Below are 22,982 nucleotides of genomic sequence, written 5' to 3'. Positions count from 1 at the left end.
TGTACCTGCTACAATTGTCGTGCAATTAAGTTTGGGTTGGTTTTCCTTTAATGACTATGAAAAATATCATTCTGACATACTCATTTTTACCTTAGTGAAGTGATTCGTCTATATACTATTAGGGAATTTTTTAACATTTAGGTTTCTGGAAAAAATTTCAAATTGACTCATCTAAAAGATATTGCTTCAATTTCTGTGTATGTACAAGTTTCAGTCTATTGTACCTGCTACAATTGTCGTGCAATCAAGTTTTGTTTTTGATTTCCATTAATGACTATGAAAAATATCATTCTGGCATACTCATTTTCACCTTAGTGAAGTGATTCTTCTATATACTACTAGTGTATTTTTTGACATTTAGATTCCTGGAAAAATTTTCAAATTGACATTAAAACAAAAGAACATTAGTTCAGTTTCTGTGTATGTACAAGTTTCAATCTATTGTACCTGCTACAATTGCCGTGCAATTAAGTTTGGTTTGGTTTTCCATTAATGACTATGAAAAAGATCATTCGGGCATACTAATTTTTAGCCAAGTGAAGTGATTCTTCTATATACTACTAGTGTATTTTTTAGCATTCAGGTTCCTGGAAAAATTAAGCATGGGCAATGACCAACTAAAAGACCAATTATCATTTTATTTCTCACTCTCTGTCTAACATAACATTGGCATTAACCCTAAACAGTACACCTGGGGTCCGCGCGGACCCCAGCACTATATATTCTGTAATATCTTTTTTGTTTCTAAAGATTTTTTTCTGAAATTTTAGGTAATTGTCACCCACAAAGTTGTCTCTCAATACAGTGCAGAAAACTCCGTTTCTACCATTTGTAAAAAAAATTATATCTGATTTTCTGTTGGGGTCCGCGCGGACCCCAGCCGGCTTTCGATCATAATGGATACACTGGCGTTCTTATACATTACCTTATTTCCGTTTTTATATGTTTTTATGCACTCATCGTATGTCTACCAAGTTTTCAGAGAATGGTGTAGTAATAGAATTAAATTTTAATAACTTTGGTGTAATTATGACGTCATATGATGTCAGAGCTAATAATATAGTCCGCCATATTGGATTTTGACCAATGACGTCATTAAATTAGCATATTCTATGCATATTAAAAAATTTAACTTATATTTAATTATGTAAGATGTAATTAATGTTGGAAAAGAAGTGTAATTTAATATAGAACTCAGAAAATTTTTATGTTTAAACCAAAATTACTTCTATTTTCAAAAAAACTGCCTGCTAGAAACCCGTTGCCATGGCAACACAAAAAAACATCAACTTACTAGTATTAAACTAATATGAACTTTTTTCCAGAGACGTTTTAGGAAAGGTCTCCAAATTTGATACTTCTAGCGCAAGCCGTTTAGCCGCTATCTGAGATCAAAGTTGGGCCTAAAAAGCCCCTTCAGTCTGAAATGGGTTTAAAAATTGGGTATTTCTTCTTGTCTTCTTTTCTTCACCAAAAAAAGAAAAAGTTCAAAATGTATGATTTTTGGATGTAATGTGGACACAGAGGTTCCCACATCAGTTTGCAAAACAATTGAGCTGGTAGCATGTTGATAATTTCTAAAAATGAGCAAAAAACTGTTCTGGGGTCCGCGCGGACCCCAGGTGTACAGATTAATCAGTCCGGGAAGGTGTACTGTTGAGGGTTAATGTGGAAATGTGAATTTAATCATGATATTTACTTTTACATATTATATGTTTCTGCTTCTTAATATCAATTTAATGTTGTATCCACTGCCATTACCAGATTACATTATACTAGAGCAACATATTTGAATTTGAAGTCTTCAAAACTTACTCAACTATTTACTAATAGGTACATTATAATTTCTTACATTCTGGTCATAACAGTAGTAGTTTTATATTTTTGTACACAGTAATTCAACTAAGTAACAATTAGGCTTGCACCATAAGATCCAAAGAATCAGTGTTGGCATGAGACTAATCATGTCCTGTCTGATTATGACTACTGGTCATAACAGTAGTAGTTTTGTACAGATAATTCAACTAAGAAACAGTTGGGCTTGTGACATAAGAGATTTATAGCACCCAATGAATCAGTGTTGGCATGAGACTGATCCTGTCCTGTCTTATCATGACCATTGGCCATTACAGTGGTATTTTGGTACAGAGAACTTGCAAGGAAGTCTGTCCAGTGCCATAAAATGGATTTCTAACATCCAAGACATTACGTGTAGGCCAGAGACTGACCCTGCCCTGTCTGATTATGACCACTGTTCATAACAGTAGTAGTTGTGTAGGTTTGTACCATAAGATCCAATGAATCATTGTTGGCATGAGACTGATCATGTACTGTCTGAGCATGACTACTGGTCATAACAGTAGTAGTTTTGTACAGAGAATTCAATTGAGAAACAGTTAGGCTTGTACCATAAGATCCAATGAATCAGTGCTGGCATGAGACTGATCCTGTCCTGTCTGAGCATGACTACTGGTCATTACAGTTGTAGTTTTGTAAAGCGAACTTAGCTGAGAGGAAGTCTGTCTAGTGCCATTAAATGGATTTCTAGCGTCCAAGAAATTACGTGTCGGTCAGGAACTGACCCTGTCCTGTCTGATTATGACCACTGGTCATAACAGTTTTGTACAGAGAATTCAGCTGGGCTTGTGCCATAAGCTAGATTTATGCTTTCCAACGAATCAGTGTTGGCCTGAGACTGGCCCTGTCCTGTCTGATTTTGACCACTGGCCATTCCAGTACCTGTTTTATACAGAGAATTCAGCTGTGATGCAACAGGCCCTGTGCCATAAAATAGATGTCTAGCGTCCCATGATTCAGTGATAGTCTGAGACTGACCCTGTCCTGTCTGATCATGGCCACTCGTCATAATAGTAGTAGTTTTGTACAGAGAATTTAACTGCGAGTCAGTCGGCCCTGTGCCGTAAGATGCATTTCTAGCATCCAAGGATTCAGTGTTGGCCTGAGACTGACCCTGCCCTGTCTGATCATGACCACTGGCCATTACAGTAGCTGTGGTGTTTGTGCTGGATTCAGTGTTGGTCTGAGAATGACCCTGCCCTGTCTGATCATGACCACTGGCCACTACGGTAGCTGTAGTGTGTGTGTTGCATTCATTAACGGCCCGAGACTGACCCTGTCCTGTATAATCAACACTGGCCATTACAATAGCTGTTGTGTTGGTTGTGGATTCAGGGTGACCCTGCTCTATCTGATTTGGAGCACTGGTTGTTTCTGTGGAAGTTGGGTCCCTTGGTGTTGCTTCCACACCCGCATACATAGTATTTGGCTTTAAGGCAGCTAGCACTTTGCCACGGGATAAATTTCCGGCATTCAGAGATTGAATGTTAGCCTGGGACTGGCCCTGTCCTGTCTGATCATGATCAGTACCTATGATAGAACTTGATGTAATAGTGTTGCTACCAACAACATAGGGATTCCGCCCTAAAGGAGGATGTCTGGTCTTCCCTTTGCACCACACTATAAGAGTGATGGCACCAATCAGGACAATCAGACCAGCTACTGAACCACAGACTGAGCCAAGGAGAACAGGTAGGGGGGCTTTGGGGGCAGTTTCTGGTTTGTCTGGAGTAATTGCAATGGGTGAAGTTAGTGTTGTTTTTGTTTTGTCTGCAGGGTTTGCAGTTGGGACAGCATTGGATCTAAAGTACCAGTGATAGTGCGAATTGTGAGAGGTTACTTGGATATTAAATGTTACAGTAGCTATGGTGTTTGTGATGGATTCAGTGGTGACCTGAGACTGCCCTGTCTGATCATGACCACTGGACATTACAGTACCTGTGGTGCGTGTGTTGTATTCAATAATGGCCTGAGACTGACCCTGCCCTGTCTGATCGTGACCACTGGCCATTACAGTAGCTGTGGTGTGTGTGTTGTATTTGATAATGGCCTGAGACTGACCCTGCCCTGTAGGTACTTGGATATCAGGAGCCAGTGTTGACATGGTTGGCTGTTCACATACCAATAATTCTTCAGGCTTAACATCTGTAAGCTTCTTTCCCTGAACTTTAGCGGGTTGAATACAATTTATCTGGTCTTTTAATAAAAAAATTAGCCTAAAGGGTTCCATTCTGCAGTCACACTGCCAGGGGTTCCCATCAAGATTAATGTTCATAAAATAATTTATTGGTCCAGGAGCGTCAAATGAGAAGAACAAGGGAGCGGGACAAAGCCTGCGTTTCTTTAATTGGAAACATTGGAATAGGGGCAGATTTGCAAATACATTAGTATGAATGGTAGTTATCTGGTTGCTTGACAGGTCCAAAGACCGTAGCTTGGGTAGATTCATAAATACACCAGACTGAATTGTTTTTATCTGGTTTTTCGACAGATGCAACCTCCCTAGCTGGGATAGATTTGCAAACGCACGAGATTGAATCTCTGTTATACGGTTTCCGTCCAGATATAATTCAAGTAGCCTCGGTAAGGTTGAAAATGCACCAGACTGAATCTTTTTTATCTGGTTGTACGACAGATACAAACGTTTTAACTGAGATAGACCTGAAAATGTATCATGATGAAGCATTGTTATCCGGTTGTAGCTCAAATCCAAAACTTGTAGCTGGCTTAGATTTGCAAATGTACCAGACTGAATCACTGTTATCTGGTTGCTCGGCAGGTGCAACCATCTTACATTATGATAAGGTGGTAGCTCTTGGTTCGTTACATTTGTGATAAGGTTACTTCCTAGATCAAGGCATTGGTAATTGTACGGAATTCGGAGGAATTTAGGGATGCTAGTGAGGTTCTTGTTGCTATATGAAGGTGCACGGAAACAACGTACGTTGAAGCTAAAGTCAACCTCCTTCAGGATGATGAGCAGGAAAATCAACAAGTGTCGCAGCTTTCTTCCCATGGAGTCCTGATACCTAAATAGAACGAAAAAAGAAAACAAGTCCTCAGTAAGGCGACTGAAACAATGTGTTTCCAAACTCAAATTTTAAAGAAGAAATGCCTCTTAAATATAAGCATAAGCATAATCCAACGGGGAATTTTGGTGAGGTTAGTCTCAAATTCCTTGTTTATTTTTTGCTCTCCTGCTAAATTGATTCCATTGAAAGGTCAAAGAACAAAAAACTTAATTAAAATGGCTGAAAAATCAATGATTCGGGGCATCTATTGGAGTCTTGCGTGACCGTGCTTGATGTCCCCTTGTCTGCCAGCGCTGCTATCCATATAGGACTGCCACGTGACATATACGTGCTTGAGAGGAGCTGGCAAGGCGTGCTTTTTAGGTCTGGGATGTTTTTTTTTTAACTCCATGTAGTCAGCATAACTTCATAACGCCTTTATGGATTTGTAATGATATTTGGTATGCTGGTCAAGGTTGAATATGGGCCTCCTGTTGGATGACCTTCCGGTTTTCGTATTTTTTGTCATGAACATGCTATGGTCTTGATTTTTTTGGTGACAGATAGCTTATCCTGTCAGAAATAATTGGTGTAAGTTTGGTTTCCCTAGCAGCTTGTTCTGGAACTGCAGGTTAGTTTCTGGTAAAAACATTTAAAGCCAGATAGGAACATCGTATTTTCATCATTTTTTGGTATGTAGATAGCTGAGAGAGTTGTGCATTATTAAATGCAAATTATGCAAGTTCACCACCCGTACGTGCGAGTACGGGTGACGCGCGTGCCCCGTACGTACAGTACTCTTACGTACGGTGCGTACGGCACGTGTGAGTACGGCTTCCTTACGGTAAAGTTGCAATCGCACAGATATCGTGCGTTGTAAGCACGTACAACTCACTTACCGCTTGCTCAACGAACGATGCACGCAATCGTTCAAGGCTAGACGTGGCATACAGACCACACTGTTATACCCCGCTCCTTCCCCACATTTTCAGAAAAACGTAGCAGACGTGGCCTCCCAATAAAACGTGCGGACAAAATGCACGAACGGCGGGTTGTGACCGAGGCTTTAGGGCCAATTTACATAGGACTCTAGATGCTTGACAGTGTTTTCTGTCAAGTTATGGAATATTCCAAATCGTGGTCCAGCCATGCCATGAATTGGAATGCAAAGAAATGAACTTTCTGTTGTATTACCAAAGACCATTCCATGTGAATACGTCATTTTGAAATACAACAGGCCCCACTGTTGTTATAACAAACAGCTCTACATTATTGGGACTATAGTGATATAGTTTATTTGTTGATTGCCTCGAGCTGGCTGTTTGAATATTGATGATATCAAAATTGCTTTCTTTTGTTTTCTAGCCTTTAAACCTCCCAAACATAATCAGCCGAATGTAACACCTCTCTTTAAAATATTCCTCTATTTCTAAAATATCATTACAAACAGTCTTTATAGGACAACCAAAGTACCATTACTGGTCACTCTTCTCTGAATGCTGCAATTGCCCTGTCTGATCATGGTCACTGGCCCTTACAGTAGCTGTTTTTTGTGTGTAGGATTTATCTTCATACTGGCTATCATCCTACGTTTCTTATCATGCAACGAAATGGAATGTCTGTTGTACTACAAACCGAGGACCATTCCATGTGAATACGTCATTTTGGAACTCAACAGGCCCCACTGTTGTTATAACAAACAGCTCTACATTACTGGGACCAAAGTGATATAGTTTATTTGTTGATTGTCTCGAGTTGGCTGTTTGAATATTGATGATATCAAAATTTCTTTCTCTTGCTTTCTAGCCTTTAACCTTCCAAAGAACAAAATTAGCCGAATATAACACTTCTCTATAAAGTATTCCTCTATTTCTAAAATATCCATTACAAACAGTCTTTATAGCTAGGACAACCAAAGTACCATTACTGGCCACTCTGAATGCTGCAATCGCCCTGTCTGATCATGGACACTGGCCCTTACAGTAGCTGTTTTTTGTGTGTAGGATTTATCTTCATACTGACTATCATCCTACGTTTCCTATCATGCAACGAAATGGAATGTCTGTTGTATTGCAAACCGAGGACAGTTCCATGTGAATACGTCATTTTGAAATACAACAGGCCCCACTGTTGTTATAACAAACAGCTCTACATTATTGGGACCATAGTGATATAGTTTATTTGTTGATTGCCTCGAGCTGGCTGTTTGAATATTGATGATATCAAAATTGCTTTCTTTTGTTTTCTAGCCTTTAACCTTCCCAAACAAAATCAGCCGAATGTAACACCTCTCTTTAAAATATTCCTCTATTTCTAAAATATTATTAGAGTCTTTATAGGACAACCAAAGTACCATTACTGGCCAACAAACGGCTCTACATCATTGGGACCATAGTGATATAGTTTATTTGTTGATTGTCTCGAGTTGGCTATTTTAATTGATGATATCAAAATTTATTTCTCTTTCTCTCACTTTTAACCGGTACCTCCCAAACAAAATCAGTTGAATGTAATACTTCTCTTTAAAATATTCCTCTATTTCTAAAATATCATTACAAACAGTCTTTATAGGACAACCAAAGTACAATTACTGGCCACTCTTCTCTGAATGCTGCAATCATGGCCTTTTCTGATATGATCATGGCCAGTGGCCCTTACAGTAGCTGTTTTTGTGTAGGATTCATCTTCATACTGACTATCATCCTACGTTTTCTATCATGCAACGAAATGGAATGTCTGTTGTATTACAACCCGATATCAAAATTGATTTCTTTTGTTTTCTAGCATTTAAACTTCCAAACAAAATCAGCCGAATGTAACACCTCTCTTTAAAATATTCCTCTCTTTCAAAAATATCATTAAAGTTGTTATAGGACAAGTACCATTATTGGCCACTCTACTCTGAATGCTGCAATTGTACAGGTGTCATACGTTCATTGTTTAAAGCTTTTCAGATATGGCAGAAAAGTGAAGGAGATAAAAAAAAAAGAAATCCTTAAAACTTTAGATAGACGGAAGAAAATGTCATGATCAATCTGAAACTTCTAGTTCTGGCAAAATTGGTGCCTTGGGTATAACACATGAAATAAACTCGCCTAAAGCTAAGGTCCCAATTGGGAAAAGGGGCCCTGGCGGGTAGTTCCCGGGCTGTTTTTTAACACGGGACCCCGACGTGGCCCCGCGGGGCACCCTGCGGCTACCGGGCTGTTTTTTGGCCCGTCGGGGCCCCGATAAGAATTTAATTCTGAGTTAAATTCTACCCGGGCCCCGCTGACAAAAAGACGCCGTGACCTCATCGTGAGAACACTGAGAGGTACCCCTCCGGTTGCCGGCATTCCACCGGGACACATTTCTTACGTCACAGACCAGATGAACAGAATAAAGGTGTGTACTTCGTAAACCCGGGTAAAATGGGTGACCTTACAGATCAAATGATCACAACAAATACGTGAATTCTGCATTACGTATAGGTCAATACAAGACATCGTCAGAGAATCTGCCGGGTACCTGCCGGGTGCCTGCCGGATACCGACTAAAGAGGGTGACAAAATTTCTAACAAGATGCTACTGAAGGAAACTTTTAATTGTGACCACGACAGCCGATGCCCGCTCGACTCCTGAACCCGGCCGGGGCCAGCCGGGGCTACATCCCCGACGGGCACCGGCGTAATTGGGACCTTAGCTTAAGCAGATGGTGAAAACGTTCCAAGAGCCGGGATTCTCTGACATTTATATACCGTCTAGATAGGTCATTCCCTAAAAACTTGGTATACAACACAACTTAACCAAAAGTGTTAATGATAGAATATTAGAGTGTACTAAGACTTATGTTGCCCATAGCAACACCGGTGACGTCATAAAATTCTATTGTTGAAACGAAAATTACTACATTTAGCAAAAAATGCCTTGTGAGAAACCCGTTGCCATCGCAACACAAAAATTATTCTCGTATTCCACTGATACAAAATTGTTGCTAACAATATTTTAGGAAAAGTCACCATGTTTGGTGCTTCTAACACAAGCAGTTCAGACGCTGTAAGACATTAAAATTGGTGCGAGCACTTTTGCCCCCCCCCCCCGGTCTAGATAGGATTAAGCCATAACAAACTGTCTACACAACAAATTTTGCTCCACTTATTGTCCACTAGCAGACTCATGCCATCATACCTTTTCAACCAGTCAAAATAGCTTCAACTGGCACTTTCTGGCAGAATACCTCTGGCACAGGTTGCTGTTGTTCTTGTAGGGTGTGTTCTCCTTCGGTAGCTGATCCGCAATGGCGCGTGACAAACAACCCAAGATTAGTCACATGGTGGAGATAATTGTCTGAAACTGGCTATTTGAATAACGTTAACATTCATAATCGTGACGTAAATTCTAACCAAGCTAAAATAGTGTACAGGAATCCTTATTCACAGGGTGCAAATAGCAGCAATAGCTGTGTTGGATCCTTGGTTATGCTTTTGTCCCAATTGCGCCGGTGCCCGTCGGGGGGATGTTGTCCCGGCCGGTCCCCGGCTGTCTGTAACGTAACAAATTTGTCCCAGTGAACTGCCGGCAACCGGAGGAATGCCTCTCGGTGTTCCCACAGTTAGGTCACGGCGTCTTTCTGTCACCTGGGCCCGGGTAGAATTTAAGTAACAACTAAATTATTCTCGGGTCCCGGCCGGACAGAAAAATAGCCAAGTAGCCACAGGGTGTCCCGCGGGGCCACGTAGGGGTCACGCCTGAAAGTGCCGAAAAACAACCCGGCAACTACCCTGCAGGGCCACTCTTTCCAATTGGGACCAAAGCATAAACAGTTGTTTCCCCTAGTGGGGCACTGTGGAGACAGACCATATGAGAAGCACACATCTACCTGCTAGTTAATGTGTTTGCGTAAATAAACAACAGTGTTATCTATAAAGATATCTGAACCAGCTGTGTAACCAAGATTTTGTGTTCAGTCTGTGACTGTTTTTTGGCAGCATTAGACGCACAAGTCCAGTTTTCCTGCCTTTTAATACGAATACATTTATGTAAATACCACAAGAAAACAATCTTTCTTAGGCTGTCCTCAACAAGTGAGAAAACACAATAGGACATGCCTGATTGGTATAATGTCAAATCTTAACACCTTATTTTCTTTTCCATTGTGGTTGAAGATAATGTTGTGGAGAGCACACCTTCTGCCATGTGTGGGGAATGCATTGCGGGTATTTGCAAGGAGTGAAAGGGGCAAGGAGTGATTTCAAGAAAGAATTTAACAGATATAAATGTTACTTTTACTTGGTCCATTTCAGAAGTATATTGTACTGGTAAAATCCCAGTGAAGAGATGACCCAGTATTATTAACTTCTAAAGGGATTATATTTTTTTGTATTTGTTTTCCTTTCCAATGCTGTTATTTGGTTCTTGCCCTAAAATGCATACTGGCAGCAAGTAGTGACGCATACAACTTTTATAGATAGGTTGCAGCTTTAATGTCTGACTTAAAATTAATCATAGCAGTATCAAGTTTGTCTATGTTTAAAGGGTCTAAGTTTACTAAGTTTAAAATAACGTAATCTGTAGTAAAATTATATCTGATACTAATTTTTAAGTTGACCTCTGACATTGATAACACGCTACCTTGCGTGTTTTTATCAAACAACAATCAATGAATGCAGTTTCGGAGAATCGTGATCGGGCACGGTTTGGAAGGAATGTATGGCACGTGGACCAGATGTGAGGAATACGAGTTACCCGAATCGCGGTTCGGGTGGTTTCATATGAACAAGGCCATAGTGACCCTGTGAATAAGGATTTCTGTTTGCACTATTTACAGGGCGACCCTGTAAATAGCCACCTCGCCATTATATTAAACATGATTGGTGTCATCAAATATTCAAATACCTCATCTACCCGCATCATAGACTTCATTGGTCTTGTTGTTTGACCTGAGTTGGCTCCCATTACTTTATTAGAATGGTGACGCACATTGAATGGAGCTATAATGTAATTAGCTCACCTACATGTGTGTGATAAATGGTCATTGTTGGGAGAGGTGAAGGCTGGAAAACAACTACAGGGTGGGTCACAATTTTTGATGTCACGAGTCGCTGATAGAGTACAGTTGCTGTTAGGTCACAAAAGGAAGAGCGGGGAAGTACTAAAATGGCGACTACAGGACTTGGTACCGTTGTCCTGTTTTTGGTTACTGCTGCATCCTTTGTCACGGCGGACAGAGTGGTTCAGTTTGGTGAGCTGGCGTACTTATGTTTTTATTATTAGATAGAGCTCTAAACAGAATTCTGTAGGCTCTAAAACGTCGACTCTTTACGGGGAACGGTATTTACTAAAATGTGTTCTACCTGCATATTCAATGTCGCTGCTTTTGAATAGTCTAATCGATGAATTCATGATGGTTCTATGATTTGTAATTGTTATATCTTTTCAAGCAGAGAACACAAAATAACAACCCTGCCACATTTTCATTCAGAAAAATATTATTGGATTGTTATATTTGGGGGGAGGGCATTTAGGGCAGCAAAACAAAAAATAAATTCTGAATGAGAAAATTTGTCTAATATTTACTGCCATTTCTTAGAACAATTTGTTACCATTTCATACTTGAGGCATTTGAAATAGCCCCAACACAAGCTACGTGAGTGATGAGTCCCTTTATTTCTGGTACACTACAAATAGCTAGAGCCAGCCTACACGTTACGGAAAAAGCAACCATTTCCGTCGTCAACGGACCACATTTTTTCCTTACAGATATCAATGTGTTGGGATAGGATTGGAATTGCTTGGGCATGGGGCCATTGCAAGTAATCTCCAAGCAGATCATAGGGTCTCAAAACTAGAGTATCAAATTGGCCAGGCAGGCTAGAGAGGGTCCATGCGCGACCCAAGATGGGGGTAGCGACAAACGAATGGGCCATATATAGAAATTTACTTCCCCCACAACCTCTGCTTGGAGAGTAATAGCAACGGCTGTCAACAGAACAAAACATTTCAGTGCCAGACTATTTACGATGTACATATCCCGCCCGGCGCCCTTGATAAATTGGGTGCCTTTCATGAATAAATAACAACGTATACAAACATGTATCCACCAAACCCTACAGGTGCATTGTCTGTGTCCGACTTTCCTGCCGCCTCTTCCGCATTGAAGCTTGCTGTGGAGTATGTGAACGAGAATCAGCTCGTTCCCAACGTGACTCTTGAGTACATCGAGAACACAACAACGGCACTGGCTTTCCTGGACTTGATCCAACATGGTTAGTTATGTTTTATTTCTACCTCGGGTATCTAGCTGTAAATGAAGAAAGAATGTTGTTCGATTCTAAAATGCACTACATTTGTGTAATGATATTCTTACAGCAATGTTTATTGCAAAAGTATTCGTGAGGTACACATTTACTGTACATACAATATACTAGTACTTAGCTTACAATCAATTGTTCTTTGTACACATATAATGTAGAATGTTACCAGGCATCGCATGGCGTCGTGGCTATTATGGGGCCAATTTTATCGTCACAGGTAAATCATAATATTTATATATACATAGTAACCATACATTTTCTTACTTTGCACCGTGATAAGTATTTAACAGTGTAATAATCGTGGTGAATCAAAATATGTAATATCTCAATTTCTTCTTTGTCACTCCCTTGTTGATTGTGGTGCTGTATCGTCTGGTTAAGCCTTAACTTAATTGTTGTATACACATCTTTAAGTTATGTGGCGTTACTGCTAACGATTTTGTTAATGTGCCGATAATTGTTCTAAACATTGTCCATTATATACTCCCCGAAGATTTGGAATGTCACAATCTCTTGTTCAATCTCTTACCAACAGGTAAAAGCCACTAGTTCTGTGAGCACTGGACTGTCCTTACCACAGATCGCCCCTGAAGCGACCGACCCCACCTTAGGGAACGCCCAGCAGTACCCACAGCTGGTCCGCATCTCCTGGCCAGACAGCGTGCTCAGCAAGGCTTTCTTCGACCTGCTGGAGCATTTCAGTTGGGACCAGATGAGCATCTTCGTCTCCAACGATGACTATGGTACGACGTTAATAGTTTTCCCTGACATTCTGCACCATACTTACAAACTTTAATATCATAAGTTTACGTAAGACTATATATCTATATCTAAACATTTAACAACAATGCAAAAATAAACAAACATATAAAAATATATTGCTTTGCTATTTAAAACCGCACTCGATTTAGGTTAGCCCTTATTGTTTCAATAGTAAGGATATCAAAGTTTATTCTATGCTTCATTTTTGTACTAAGTTCAATAATAGTTGTTGACATACATTGTATCGTACACGATTGTGGTACAACGAGCTCTTCTATTTTTAATGTCTAGCTAGCCCATATCTAGCAGTTTTAAACATGTAATGAATACCGAAAAGATGTAATCCTTTTCAAAGAAATTCCTCTAGTCTCAATACGGATGAGTATTGTACAATACAAGTCTTTAAAAATATGTTATTTTAGGCACACATGGATTCATGGAGTTTCAGAAAATAGCAGGACAGAACGGATGGCGTATTCACACCATACAGTCGTTCGACCCGACAGAGGATGCAACAGACATTCAGGTTCATGAACAATTGAAGGCCATCAAAGGCACAGGTACAAGTATGGTGATGTAAATTCTGTGTAAAATAGTGAGTCTTTTTTTTTTACAAAAATACTACGTCTTCTGAAGATAATAGCAATACAAATATAGAAACGTTAGGTTATCAATATTTAATATTTCTAGTCAGTAAATCATTTGAATAGAATAAAACAGATGCAATTTTGTAATTGAATGCACATATACAGCAAAAAGAGAAACGGTCCCTACATGTTTGTACAAAACCGATTCCTCTATTCCATACACTTTAGAGAAACCACTGTAGAGAAAATTATATTCCTAATACAACTAGCCAGACCAACCGTCGAAACACATATCTGTTCTTTTATATCTAGTGCAGCTGAAAAGCAAGAATATGTTGAATTTATCTGATGACAGTTAGCTTTATTTTGTATCTCTAACCGATCTGTTCATCATGTTTGTTTTGACCTGTAGCTAGTGTGGCAAAATGTACACTTTTAAGTTATGTACACTTACATGTTAAAACGTGTTGCTATTTCTTCATTTACCGCACAGGAGCCAGAATCATTGTCCTTCACTGCCTGGCATCATACGCAGCTGAGATCTTACGAGTAGCCAGCACCATGGACATGACAGGAGCCGGCTGGGCCTGGGTGGTCAGCGATGGCATAACCGGACTCGTGAGTTTCGTCATGAAAATTAAAACTGCTATCCAGCTCAAAAAGAACTTTGACTCACCAGAATTCTCGACCTCATCACTCGGTTTTCATCAGTTATCTGAACCAAGTGTCAGCACTCTATCAAGCTATGTTATTTTACACAACCATTAAAGGGTCATTATGTAACATTTTGCACCAAAAATTGGAATACTTAAATCATACAATCTTGCTGTTATTATGATGTACTTTCCACTTTTCAGCATATTTATACAATTATCTCACATTATTTCTTGCATTTATGGTTGGTACTAAGACAGCCTACACAAGGTGGCACCACAAACTACCAGAATGTAAACATACATGACTGACAGCTTAGTTCCCAGATTTTAAATACACCCATACTTTGGCAAAATGACACTTATAGGCAAAAAGCCTAGGGCTGATTCAACTTCCTTTGTAAAGAAACGGCAAGGAAATCTGCATTAAGTTTCGTCCAAAAGTTAAATAACACAGCTTTAATACAGCTCTGTTGGTTTGTTTTATACCACAGGATCTTTTTGAAGTAAACAATGGGACGGTGGCTGTTCCTGAATACCTTCGAGGCCTTGTGGGACCGATTCCTCCTTCTACCAACGGCGGGCACAGTGAGGGATTCATGGCGAAGTGGAGGGCGGCAGACCCGGCAGTGTACCCGGGAGCAGGGCTGCTGGATATCGGGGTAGGCTTTACTGTAACAGTAAATAAATAATGGTGTTACTCGTATGTGTATGAGTCTGTACTGTTTAACGAGTATGCTCCAAAATATCTTTCATCATGTGATACAATTGTGAGACGTCCGATACCAATGTTACGAAAGCCCAAAAGGACAATCTGTGTTGTCTGCGCAAACATCTACTTCGTTATCGTGTGAACGGTCTCTTATGTGTCAAGGGTCACACTTAGACGACGCAGCTGTTTCTGTAGATGAGGCACGTATTTTCGTGGACCAAAAAGATGTTTGCGTAGACGACGCAGTTGTTTGCGTAGACGGGGCAGATGTTTATGCGTAGCCGACGCAGTTGTCCCTTTGGGCTTTCGTACAATATCATCTTTCCTTAGCCGTACACCGCCCGATGGGCAGACGCGGTCCTGGCTCTCGCACAAGCCTTACGGAACCTTCAGGAAGACGGCGTCACGGTGACTCCCCAGCCTCTGGACTGTGGCTGCGACGGAAGCGACTCACAACCATGGACGGACGGGCCAACGATGCTGCATTATCTGAAACAAGTAAACGTCCTTTCTATTATGTGACAATTGTTTCAGCATCATTAAAATGTCTACGATTTTTGTCCAAAGCAACAAGGAGCCGTAGCCTCACTACACTACAAAGGCGCATCCAACGCAATTTTAGAGTGGCAAATCAAAAATATTCTGGAGGAATATTAAATCTGATATTTACATTTAGTGCCATTTTATTTCACATTTTCGTCCTCATTTCATACTTAAAGCCTTTGAAATAGCCCACAAACAGGTTTTATGAGGAATCCCTTTATTTTGGGGAACATCAATGAGTAGCAGGGACCAGTCTAAGATATAAAACGTTTTCCGTCCGACTCATCAGATTTTGCCTCACAGATATCGGCATGCTATTGCATATTGTTGATTCAACTTACTAAATTAAAAAAATGATTAGCAAATTGACTTTGAAAATCCCATTTTACTGTCCTAAAATCACTCTGCCTCTAGCGGTACTTGAGTCATGCATCTTGTGTCTTCTTGTTATCATTATGCAAATTACCATATGATTCTCAAACAGGTTATTAACTTGATTGTGCTCCTATCATATTGCATATTGAACAATGACAATTTCAGAAAGTATACTTTTTATAGGTACAAACAGATGGAGTGACTGGGTACATTCATTTTGACTCTGTGGGAGCCCGAGTGGACGCACAGTACAACATCGTCAATCTGAAAAGCAATGGTTGGCAGAAGGTACGTAAAATAAACCTTTTTACAGACTATTGCAGACTTTTTAATTAGATTATATCAATAAACATTTGCAGACAAGACATGAAAATGTAGTTATTGTTTTTGGTGTGTGTGCGTATGTGTGTGTATGTTTCCGCATGGCCCTTAATTGCAATGGATATGCGTTCACAGTCTATCGCAGAGTAAAAAAAAAGCATTAATCGCCTCGACATCTGTTAGCGCTCGCCGTTTTAACCGTTTTTTTTTTATTACAAGGCCTCGTTGGCTGTTGTATTTCTCTTGCACAAGAAAGAATGAGATTGCAAGAGGGGTACACTGAATTAGTTGTTGTCTAGGCAAATATGGTTATTTTTCAGAAGAAATTTTCAAACCCTCCTATTCTAAGTTGTGATATGTAAACACCGTGGTTTTACGGATTTTTGAGACCTCTGAAGTCTTATTCAAGTTTTCAGCATCTTACTGTTCTAGGTTGGCACTTGGAATCTATCTGCAGGGTTAAACATTAACCCAGACGCAGATGTAAAATTCATGGGCGGATCAGCCCAAGTCAAGCCCTACGTGTCTGACTTGAGCAACAGAACACTTCGCGTGGTCACCATCGCTGCAGACGGCTTCGTGCTCATATCAGACGTGGACAAAAACGGAAATAACGTAACGAGGAACGACAGATTCCAGGGTTAGTCTGTCTAGCCTTTCTGTAGAACATTCTTATTTTGAAGGAAAGCATTATTGTTTTTGCTACGTTGCCTCTTTTTCTTCTCCAAACACTGACCTGTGACCTGGTCAATAGCTGGTACCAGATCGTCTCTCACCATGGTAACTGGTGTTGGGTTACATCATGTTGCAGTTTTATAGCAGAAGGGATTTAGACTCCTGTCTGACCATACATATGTACTTGAGTAAGACTTAACAGAGCACACCATATGCGAAGGTAAACATTATGCATTTGCTTTGGAAATGTTACCTTAAGTTTCTAGTTTATTTTATACGTCTTTATTGTCGTTTCTTTGGCATCAGATTCATATCTTACATGCTACGGATGCATTCAGAGCTAAAAATTTGAAACATTTGAAAAGAAAATTCATAATGTTTATAACTCCACGTGGTCTAGCCTGGTCTAGCCTAACTAACTGCCGACAATCCTCTGTCTGTTCTTACTCAAACATTTTTATATACTAGTATTTTGTGACCCGCCCTTTTAACTCTGTGCTATTATATAATGTAATCCAACATCACAGGACTCTGCTACAGGACCAGTTACCATGATGACGACCGTCTGGTCCAGGTAATTGACCATATGTGTTCGAAGAAGAAGAAACAGTGCAAACACAGTATGTTCCTTCTTCAAGGGTAAACATGAAATTCAATATTCTTTCAATGGTTTCTTGGATTTTTGCAGGATTTTGTATGGATCTGTTCTCATGGCTTTCCACTGAACTCGGGTTCAAGTACGAGTACTACGAAGTCGAAGATGGACAGTACGGCATTTATAACTCTCAAACAGGGCAATGGAACGGGATGATCGGCGATGTTTTGAACGGGGTAAGTTATATTCAGTAAGGCCACACCAAGTAAATTTTATGGATGACGTCCTTTGGAGACCCTAAATCTAATGCGAGAGGGCGAAAAAAAACAAGAAGGGCCCTAAAAAACAAGATGCCTAGATTAGAGACGACAAAGATTAGAGACGACAAATGTTAGGACACAAATTGAATGAGGTGACCCAGCGTAACAATCAAAAAGTCTTTTATTCATCATCAAAAAAGCAATAAATCAGGTGGAACAGCACTAGTCGTCCTGTGCGTTGGGGAGATAGATGGAGCGGTCAGCAAGTTTCTTCAAATGTGGCAGCATGTACCAAACTGAATTCCTAATGGAAGTCTTGCTTGATGCTTCATAAGCTTTGGTCCGTACAAACCTATTTGCGGCACTGTCGTGACTCTTTGGTCATAGTTACAGGAAGCGGAATTTCTTGGGGTTTTTTTGTAGGAACAGGCCAAAATCAATGCGCGCGCGGACGTCATCCATAAAATTTACTTGGTGTGGCCTAACCGTCTGTATCTGCATCGGTATAGCTGGTATAACCGCCCTTCGGCGTAACATACCAGCCTCGTAGGCCCAAGGCACGACGACAGCTGGCTACAATACAGCGAACGATTTGTTATACTTAATCTTTGTACATTTAATTGCAGAAATGTAAGGCCTTCTAGTGATGATACCCAACTGTGCTTGGTGGCAAGGAGGTCCACTCTACGATAGTTCTTGGAAAATGAGAGTTTTTGCACATATCTTCAACTGCAGAGAAATCAGTGTTGGGGAGACCATATCCGTGCTATGTGTGGCGGGGGCTTTAGGTTGCTCAATGCTATACATTTTATTTCTCCACAGAAAGCAGACATCGCCCTGGCCCCTTTATCCATTACTTCAGAAAGACAAACAGTTGGGGATTTCACACTTCCATACTACGACAACGGAATCGCATTCGCCATGAAGAAATCAGAATCGAAGTACGTTAAATCTTTATTAAACATAACATTTGCTATATCGACGGACTGAAAATTGAAAACGGTAAATTTCTGATCCACATTTGCTTCCTCCAAAATATTCCCCTCTCATAGATTTTAGATTTCAGTTTCGATATTATATTATATCTTTGTTGTATCAGTAAAACTATGGCAATGTTTGCTTAATCTCAAAAGAGGTATTTTGGTACATGGCCACAAGACAGTTTCCAATTGCCGAATGGCAAGACAGTATCGATATCATTGATAGGACAGTATCCAATACACCACGTGTTTGGCTGGCAAAAAAAACACGTTAAGAATAAGGCGGTGGCCTGCCAATAATACTCGTATGCTGCATTGACTATTTGATACTGCCTTGCCTCGAGGCTGGTGTACTAAAAATTGTCATGTCAACATTTCCAGGACTTCAAACACCTGGGGCTTCATCAGTCCGTTCCAGGGAGAACTGTGGGCTACCATACTGCTGACGGCTTTGGCGGTGGGACTCTTTCAGGGCGTGGCCAACTTCGCAACAAAGGACATGTGAGACATACCATGTTTTTTTCTTTATCAGCTGATAATTCTATCAGTTTGTTGAATGATTTAATAGCAACGCCGAATAGCAAACAACCACTTGTTTAGCAAGGGCAATTATGACGTGTTAGTTCGGTCGTGTGGCGTAACGGTAAAGTGTTCGTCTAAGAACCAAGAGGTTCTAGGTTCGAACCCTGCCATGCTACTGATCTTGTGCCCCTGGGAAAGACACGTCTTTCCTCACTTCACTCAAGTAAAAATAAGTACTGCATTGTCCCTATATGTTGTTGACGGCATAAAAAAAATAAGTTGAAATAACTTGAGTGTGCCCGTCACCACGGCTTGTGATATGTTGTAATAACAAAAAGCATGACCGGTTTACTGTGTACTGAAGATAGGTCTTACTGTTTCTCTGTACACTGATGATAGGTGTTACTGCTAACAAGATAATGTGGTACGTTTGGGACTGCATGTTGCAACAATATCTATGTATGTACGCATTGTCAGGATTTATTTACGTTTATAAGGACTAACATTGTTGCAATGTCATATGGAATATTGACCTCTACTATACTAATCAAAAGAGTCAAATTGGTTGCTGATCGACACTGTATGAAGTTAGAATATTTGGGAGGCTTCGATCTTTTAACAGAGACCCTGAAGGTGATGCATCTGAAGACAAAGCCGAGGCAAGGGAAACAGGTTTCTGGGAGGCTGTGTGGCAGTCATTTGTGGCTCTGGTGCAGCTGGGTCCGGAGTTCCTACCAAGGTCATTATCAGGTATGATATCATCCATTTTTAAAGTTAAGTCGAACTGTTTGTAGAAGTCCAACAAGTTTAAACTTAAAATTCCGACTCAAGAGACTGGGGACCCCATTATATTATTTACGCACCCCCAGCCAAGCCACGCGAGGTCTCGTCGGATTTTGCTCTCGCGAGAGCATGCAGATACAAAATGGCGGCGGTATTTGGAAAAGGCTTATTACCAACATTTTCGACTGTATAACTCTAGTCTTCGTCAGGGATTTAGAGATTCACTGTCACATGGCTACTTGGACATGAAGCCAGGCTTAAGCTTCTTTGTATCAGATATTAAAGAGACCATATACACCAGGGCGTTGCAAACATCACTCAACAAAGACGGGGGCGCCACAGACGTTTTGCAACCCATGATCAACTGCTCAGGGTCACATGTATTTTCTGCATAACATGACACCGAAGGGCCGATAATAGTCCTTGGCAAAGATAATTTCTTAAGTTTGAAACGGTTAAAGGAGTACTAACCTCCAGAAGGAGGTGCTATATTTCAACAGGCATTTATTTTTGGAAGTGAAAAATACATATTATTTTACAGTATACAATTAAATGCCCATTTTGCGCGCAAGTCTTAAAACGCATCGAATCCAGGACAAACTCTCTAAATACCCTCAAAACTATCCCAGAACACACCACGCTACCCCATTGGTGTCTATGTTTTAAACAAAAAGTTACGTTACAGACCTCATTTCGGGGGCGATAAGAAAAATTCGTACCGTTTTGTGTTCTTTGGTATCTTACCAACCATTGGCCTTCTTGGTGTCCTTATCGCCCCTCATTTATGCCATAAATATTGACGATGAAAAAAACGGCGTAATCTAGTTATCCTTTCCATAAGTGGCGTAATCTAATTATCTGTTCAAGTAATACTTACATGCAAATAAGTTGAGAAAATCAAAACACGCAGCGTGAAACTGGCACTCTCTGTATTCGACATCCTGATATTATAATATCCAAGCCACAGGTCAAGCAAAGTAAAGCAAGTAATTTCTCAATAATCAGCTTGTTAGTGTGCTTGTCTCCTACCATTTTCGCCTAAAAATGTTTATGTTGACCTGAACTGTATGAGTATTGCGTAAGCCAGAGTTCCCGGATGTATCAATTGTGGTTCAGCATGGGGGAAAATGATATTAATATCACTTTACAAACATGCGCCGCGCAACTCGTACAAGCGAAATTATGTAAAAAGTCGGCTAGTTATGTATTCATTGCAGCATGATGTATCGGAAAATAGCACTTCCTTCTGGAGGTTAGTACTCCTTTAAAACAGTTTAAACTTGCTTCATAATCCACTTGCCACTTCATAGAAAGACTCATTGTACGATACGAATTGCTAATACAGTAAAATCTGACGTTATCGGCCTCGTTTTTGTCTACTTGTAGGCCGTGTTTCTGCGTTCTTCTGGGGAATCGGCATCCTTGTGGCCATCTCGACTTACACCGCCAACCTGGCCGCTTTCCTGACCATAAGGAACGTGGACAACTCCATCAGCTCTGCCGAGGACCTTCTTGGACAGGTAATGTATAGACTACTGCCTACGAATAGTGATGGTTCTTAAGTCCTTTGACACATTTAGAACCTTCCGACGACTACCATCCAGCCAACCAAGGTTGGCTTAAGTTCGGAGGCAGTCTCACCAGATGTAGGTCACGCCTAACTTTCTATATGAATCAAATCATATTTGAGTTAGATTTGAGTCAAATTTTACTGACAACTTACTATGCTCCAATCACTACTGACCTAACAACTAGTCCCTGACCATGGTCTAGCCTTCCGTTTACTCCAGAATGTATTAAACATTTTGAAACATTTGGCTGGCACAGCGAAATATCAACCGACCTCGTCGCACACCAGCCGACCTTGCTCCCGACCTACTCCCAAACTAGCCTGGGTACCATCCGGATTTTCGCTACGTAACGCTCGAAAAATCGAGCGTTACGTAGCGAAAATCCGGATGGTACCCAGGCTACTCCCAGACATGGTTGGTGGGAGTTCGGAAGCCATATTCGCTATGTGTGACAGGACCTTTACACTGTGCATAGGAGATGAATGTTGTAGAACAATCCAAGTATACTGATCAACTAACATGTACTTTTGTATGTTTAGACGGAAATCTCCTACGGTACTATAAGTACCTATGCGACGTGGGTGTCCTTCAAGACCACTACATCTGAACCGTACCAATCACTGGCAGCCACTATGCAGGCTAAGGCAGAGTCAGTTCTGGTGAAGAACCTATGGGACGGTCTTGACAAGATGCGTCAGGGGAAATATGCATTATTCACCGACAGCGCTGAGCTGGACTACCACGTGAGTTGAGTTGTCTTTGGAACTGTTTCAATGTCCTCAATGGCCTTAAAAGCATCCAATGCAGTGCCACAAGAAAAAAGAAAAGAAACAGTAAGAGAAAGAGAAAGAACACTACACTCGAGAGATTCCCGAAAAGTCGCTTTTATTATGTTTACCTTCGCAGAGGGAAAACATGTGGTTTGGCTTTGTTTCATCTTCCTCTTCTTCCACAACAAGTAAGGACAATGACCTCGACCAGACGTCTGTCACCATGGTAACTAGTGTTGGATTACATAAAGTTGCAAGTGCCATGTAGAACTGTGTTCAAAAGGGTCTGCATGGTAGTCATATATATTAGCTTGTTTGAATAAGAATAAACAAAGCAGTAGTTTTTTAAGCTGGGCTATGTGAAGGTAAACATGGTGCATTTTCTTTGCAAATGTTACCTTTCTAGTATAATATAATATTTGTCATTTTGTACGTTGTTTTTCTACAACTCTGCAGGCCAGTCGTCAGCCCTGTGACCTACAGACCATCGGGCGGCTGTTCTGGCAGACAGGGTACGGGATGTTCCTACCGAAGAACTCCAAGTACACCGTGGAGTTCAACAAAGTCATTGTTGCCGCCAAAGAACGAGGTGTATTCGACGATTTGGACACCAAGTGGTGAGTTCTGTTGTTAATATACTAAATTGTCGACACACAAAATCACATACATCCACAGCCCCCTGCAGTACCGTAGGAAAACGCCAGTCCTACCAG

The 22,982-nt window shown here is 40.6% G+C and overlaps 2 protein-coding genes across 2 annotated transcripts; one reads left to right on the top strand and one right to left on the bottom strand.

Moving 5' to 3' along the window:
- Positions 1 to 357: 357 nt before the first annotated feature.
- Positions 358 to 3,961, bottom strand: LOC109464555. The gene is made up of 4 exons (XM_019761559.1): positions 3,919 to 3,961; positions 3,223 to 3,582; positions 2,740 to 3,168; positions 358 to 365 (listed from the first exon to the last, which is right to left on the bottom strand). Exons 1-4 carry the CDS (start codon positions 3,959 to 3,961, stop codon positions 358 to 360), a joined length of 840 nt encoding a protein of 279 aa, XP_019617118.1.
- Positions 3,962 to 11,937: 7,976 nt separating this feature from the next.
- On the top strand, positions 11,938 to 22,890 carry LOC109464554 (glutamate receptor 2-like). The gene is made up of 17 exons (XM_019761558.1): positions 11,938 to 12,112; positions 12,319 to 12,377; positions 12,696 to 12,903; positions 13,345 to 13,493; positions 13,827 to 13,833; positions 14,003 to 14,127; positions 14,657 to 14,824; positions 15,205 to 15,372; positions 15,976 to 16,080; positions 16,546 to 16,753; positions 17,477 to 17,619; positions 18,466 to 18,584; positions 19,005 to 19,124; positions 19,768 to 19,895; positions 21,315 to 21,448; positions 22,039 to 22,242; positions 22,726 to 22,890. Exons 1-17 carry the CDS (start codon positions 11,938 to 11,940, stop codon positions 22,888 to 22,890), a joined length of 2,385 nt encoding a protein of 794 aa, XP_019617117.1.
- The last annotated feature ends 92 nt before the right edge of the window (positions 22,891 to 22,982 follow it).

Source organism: Branchiostoma belcheri, unplaced genomic scaffold, assembly GCF_001625305.1.
Source record: "Branchiostoma belcheri isolate BF01 breed outbred unplaced genomic scaffold, Haploidv18h27 scaffold14, whole genome shotgun sequence".
Lineage (NCBI taxonomy): Eukaryota > Metazoa > Chordata > Leptocardii > Amphioxiformes > Branchiostomatidae > Branchiostoma > Branchiostoma belcheri.
Note: the sequence above shows the minus strand (reverse complement) of the source record. Positions and strands in the feature narration are given on the sequence as shown.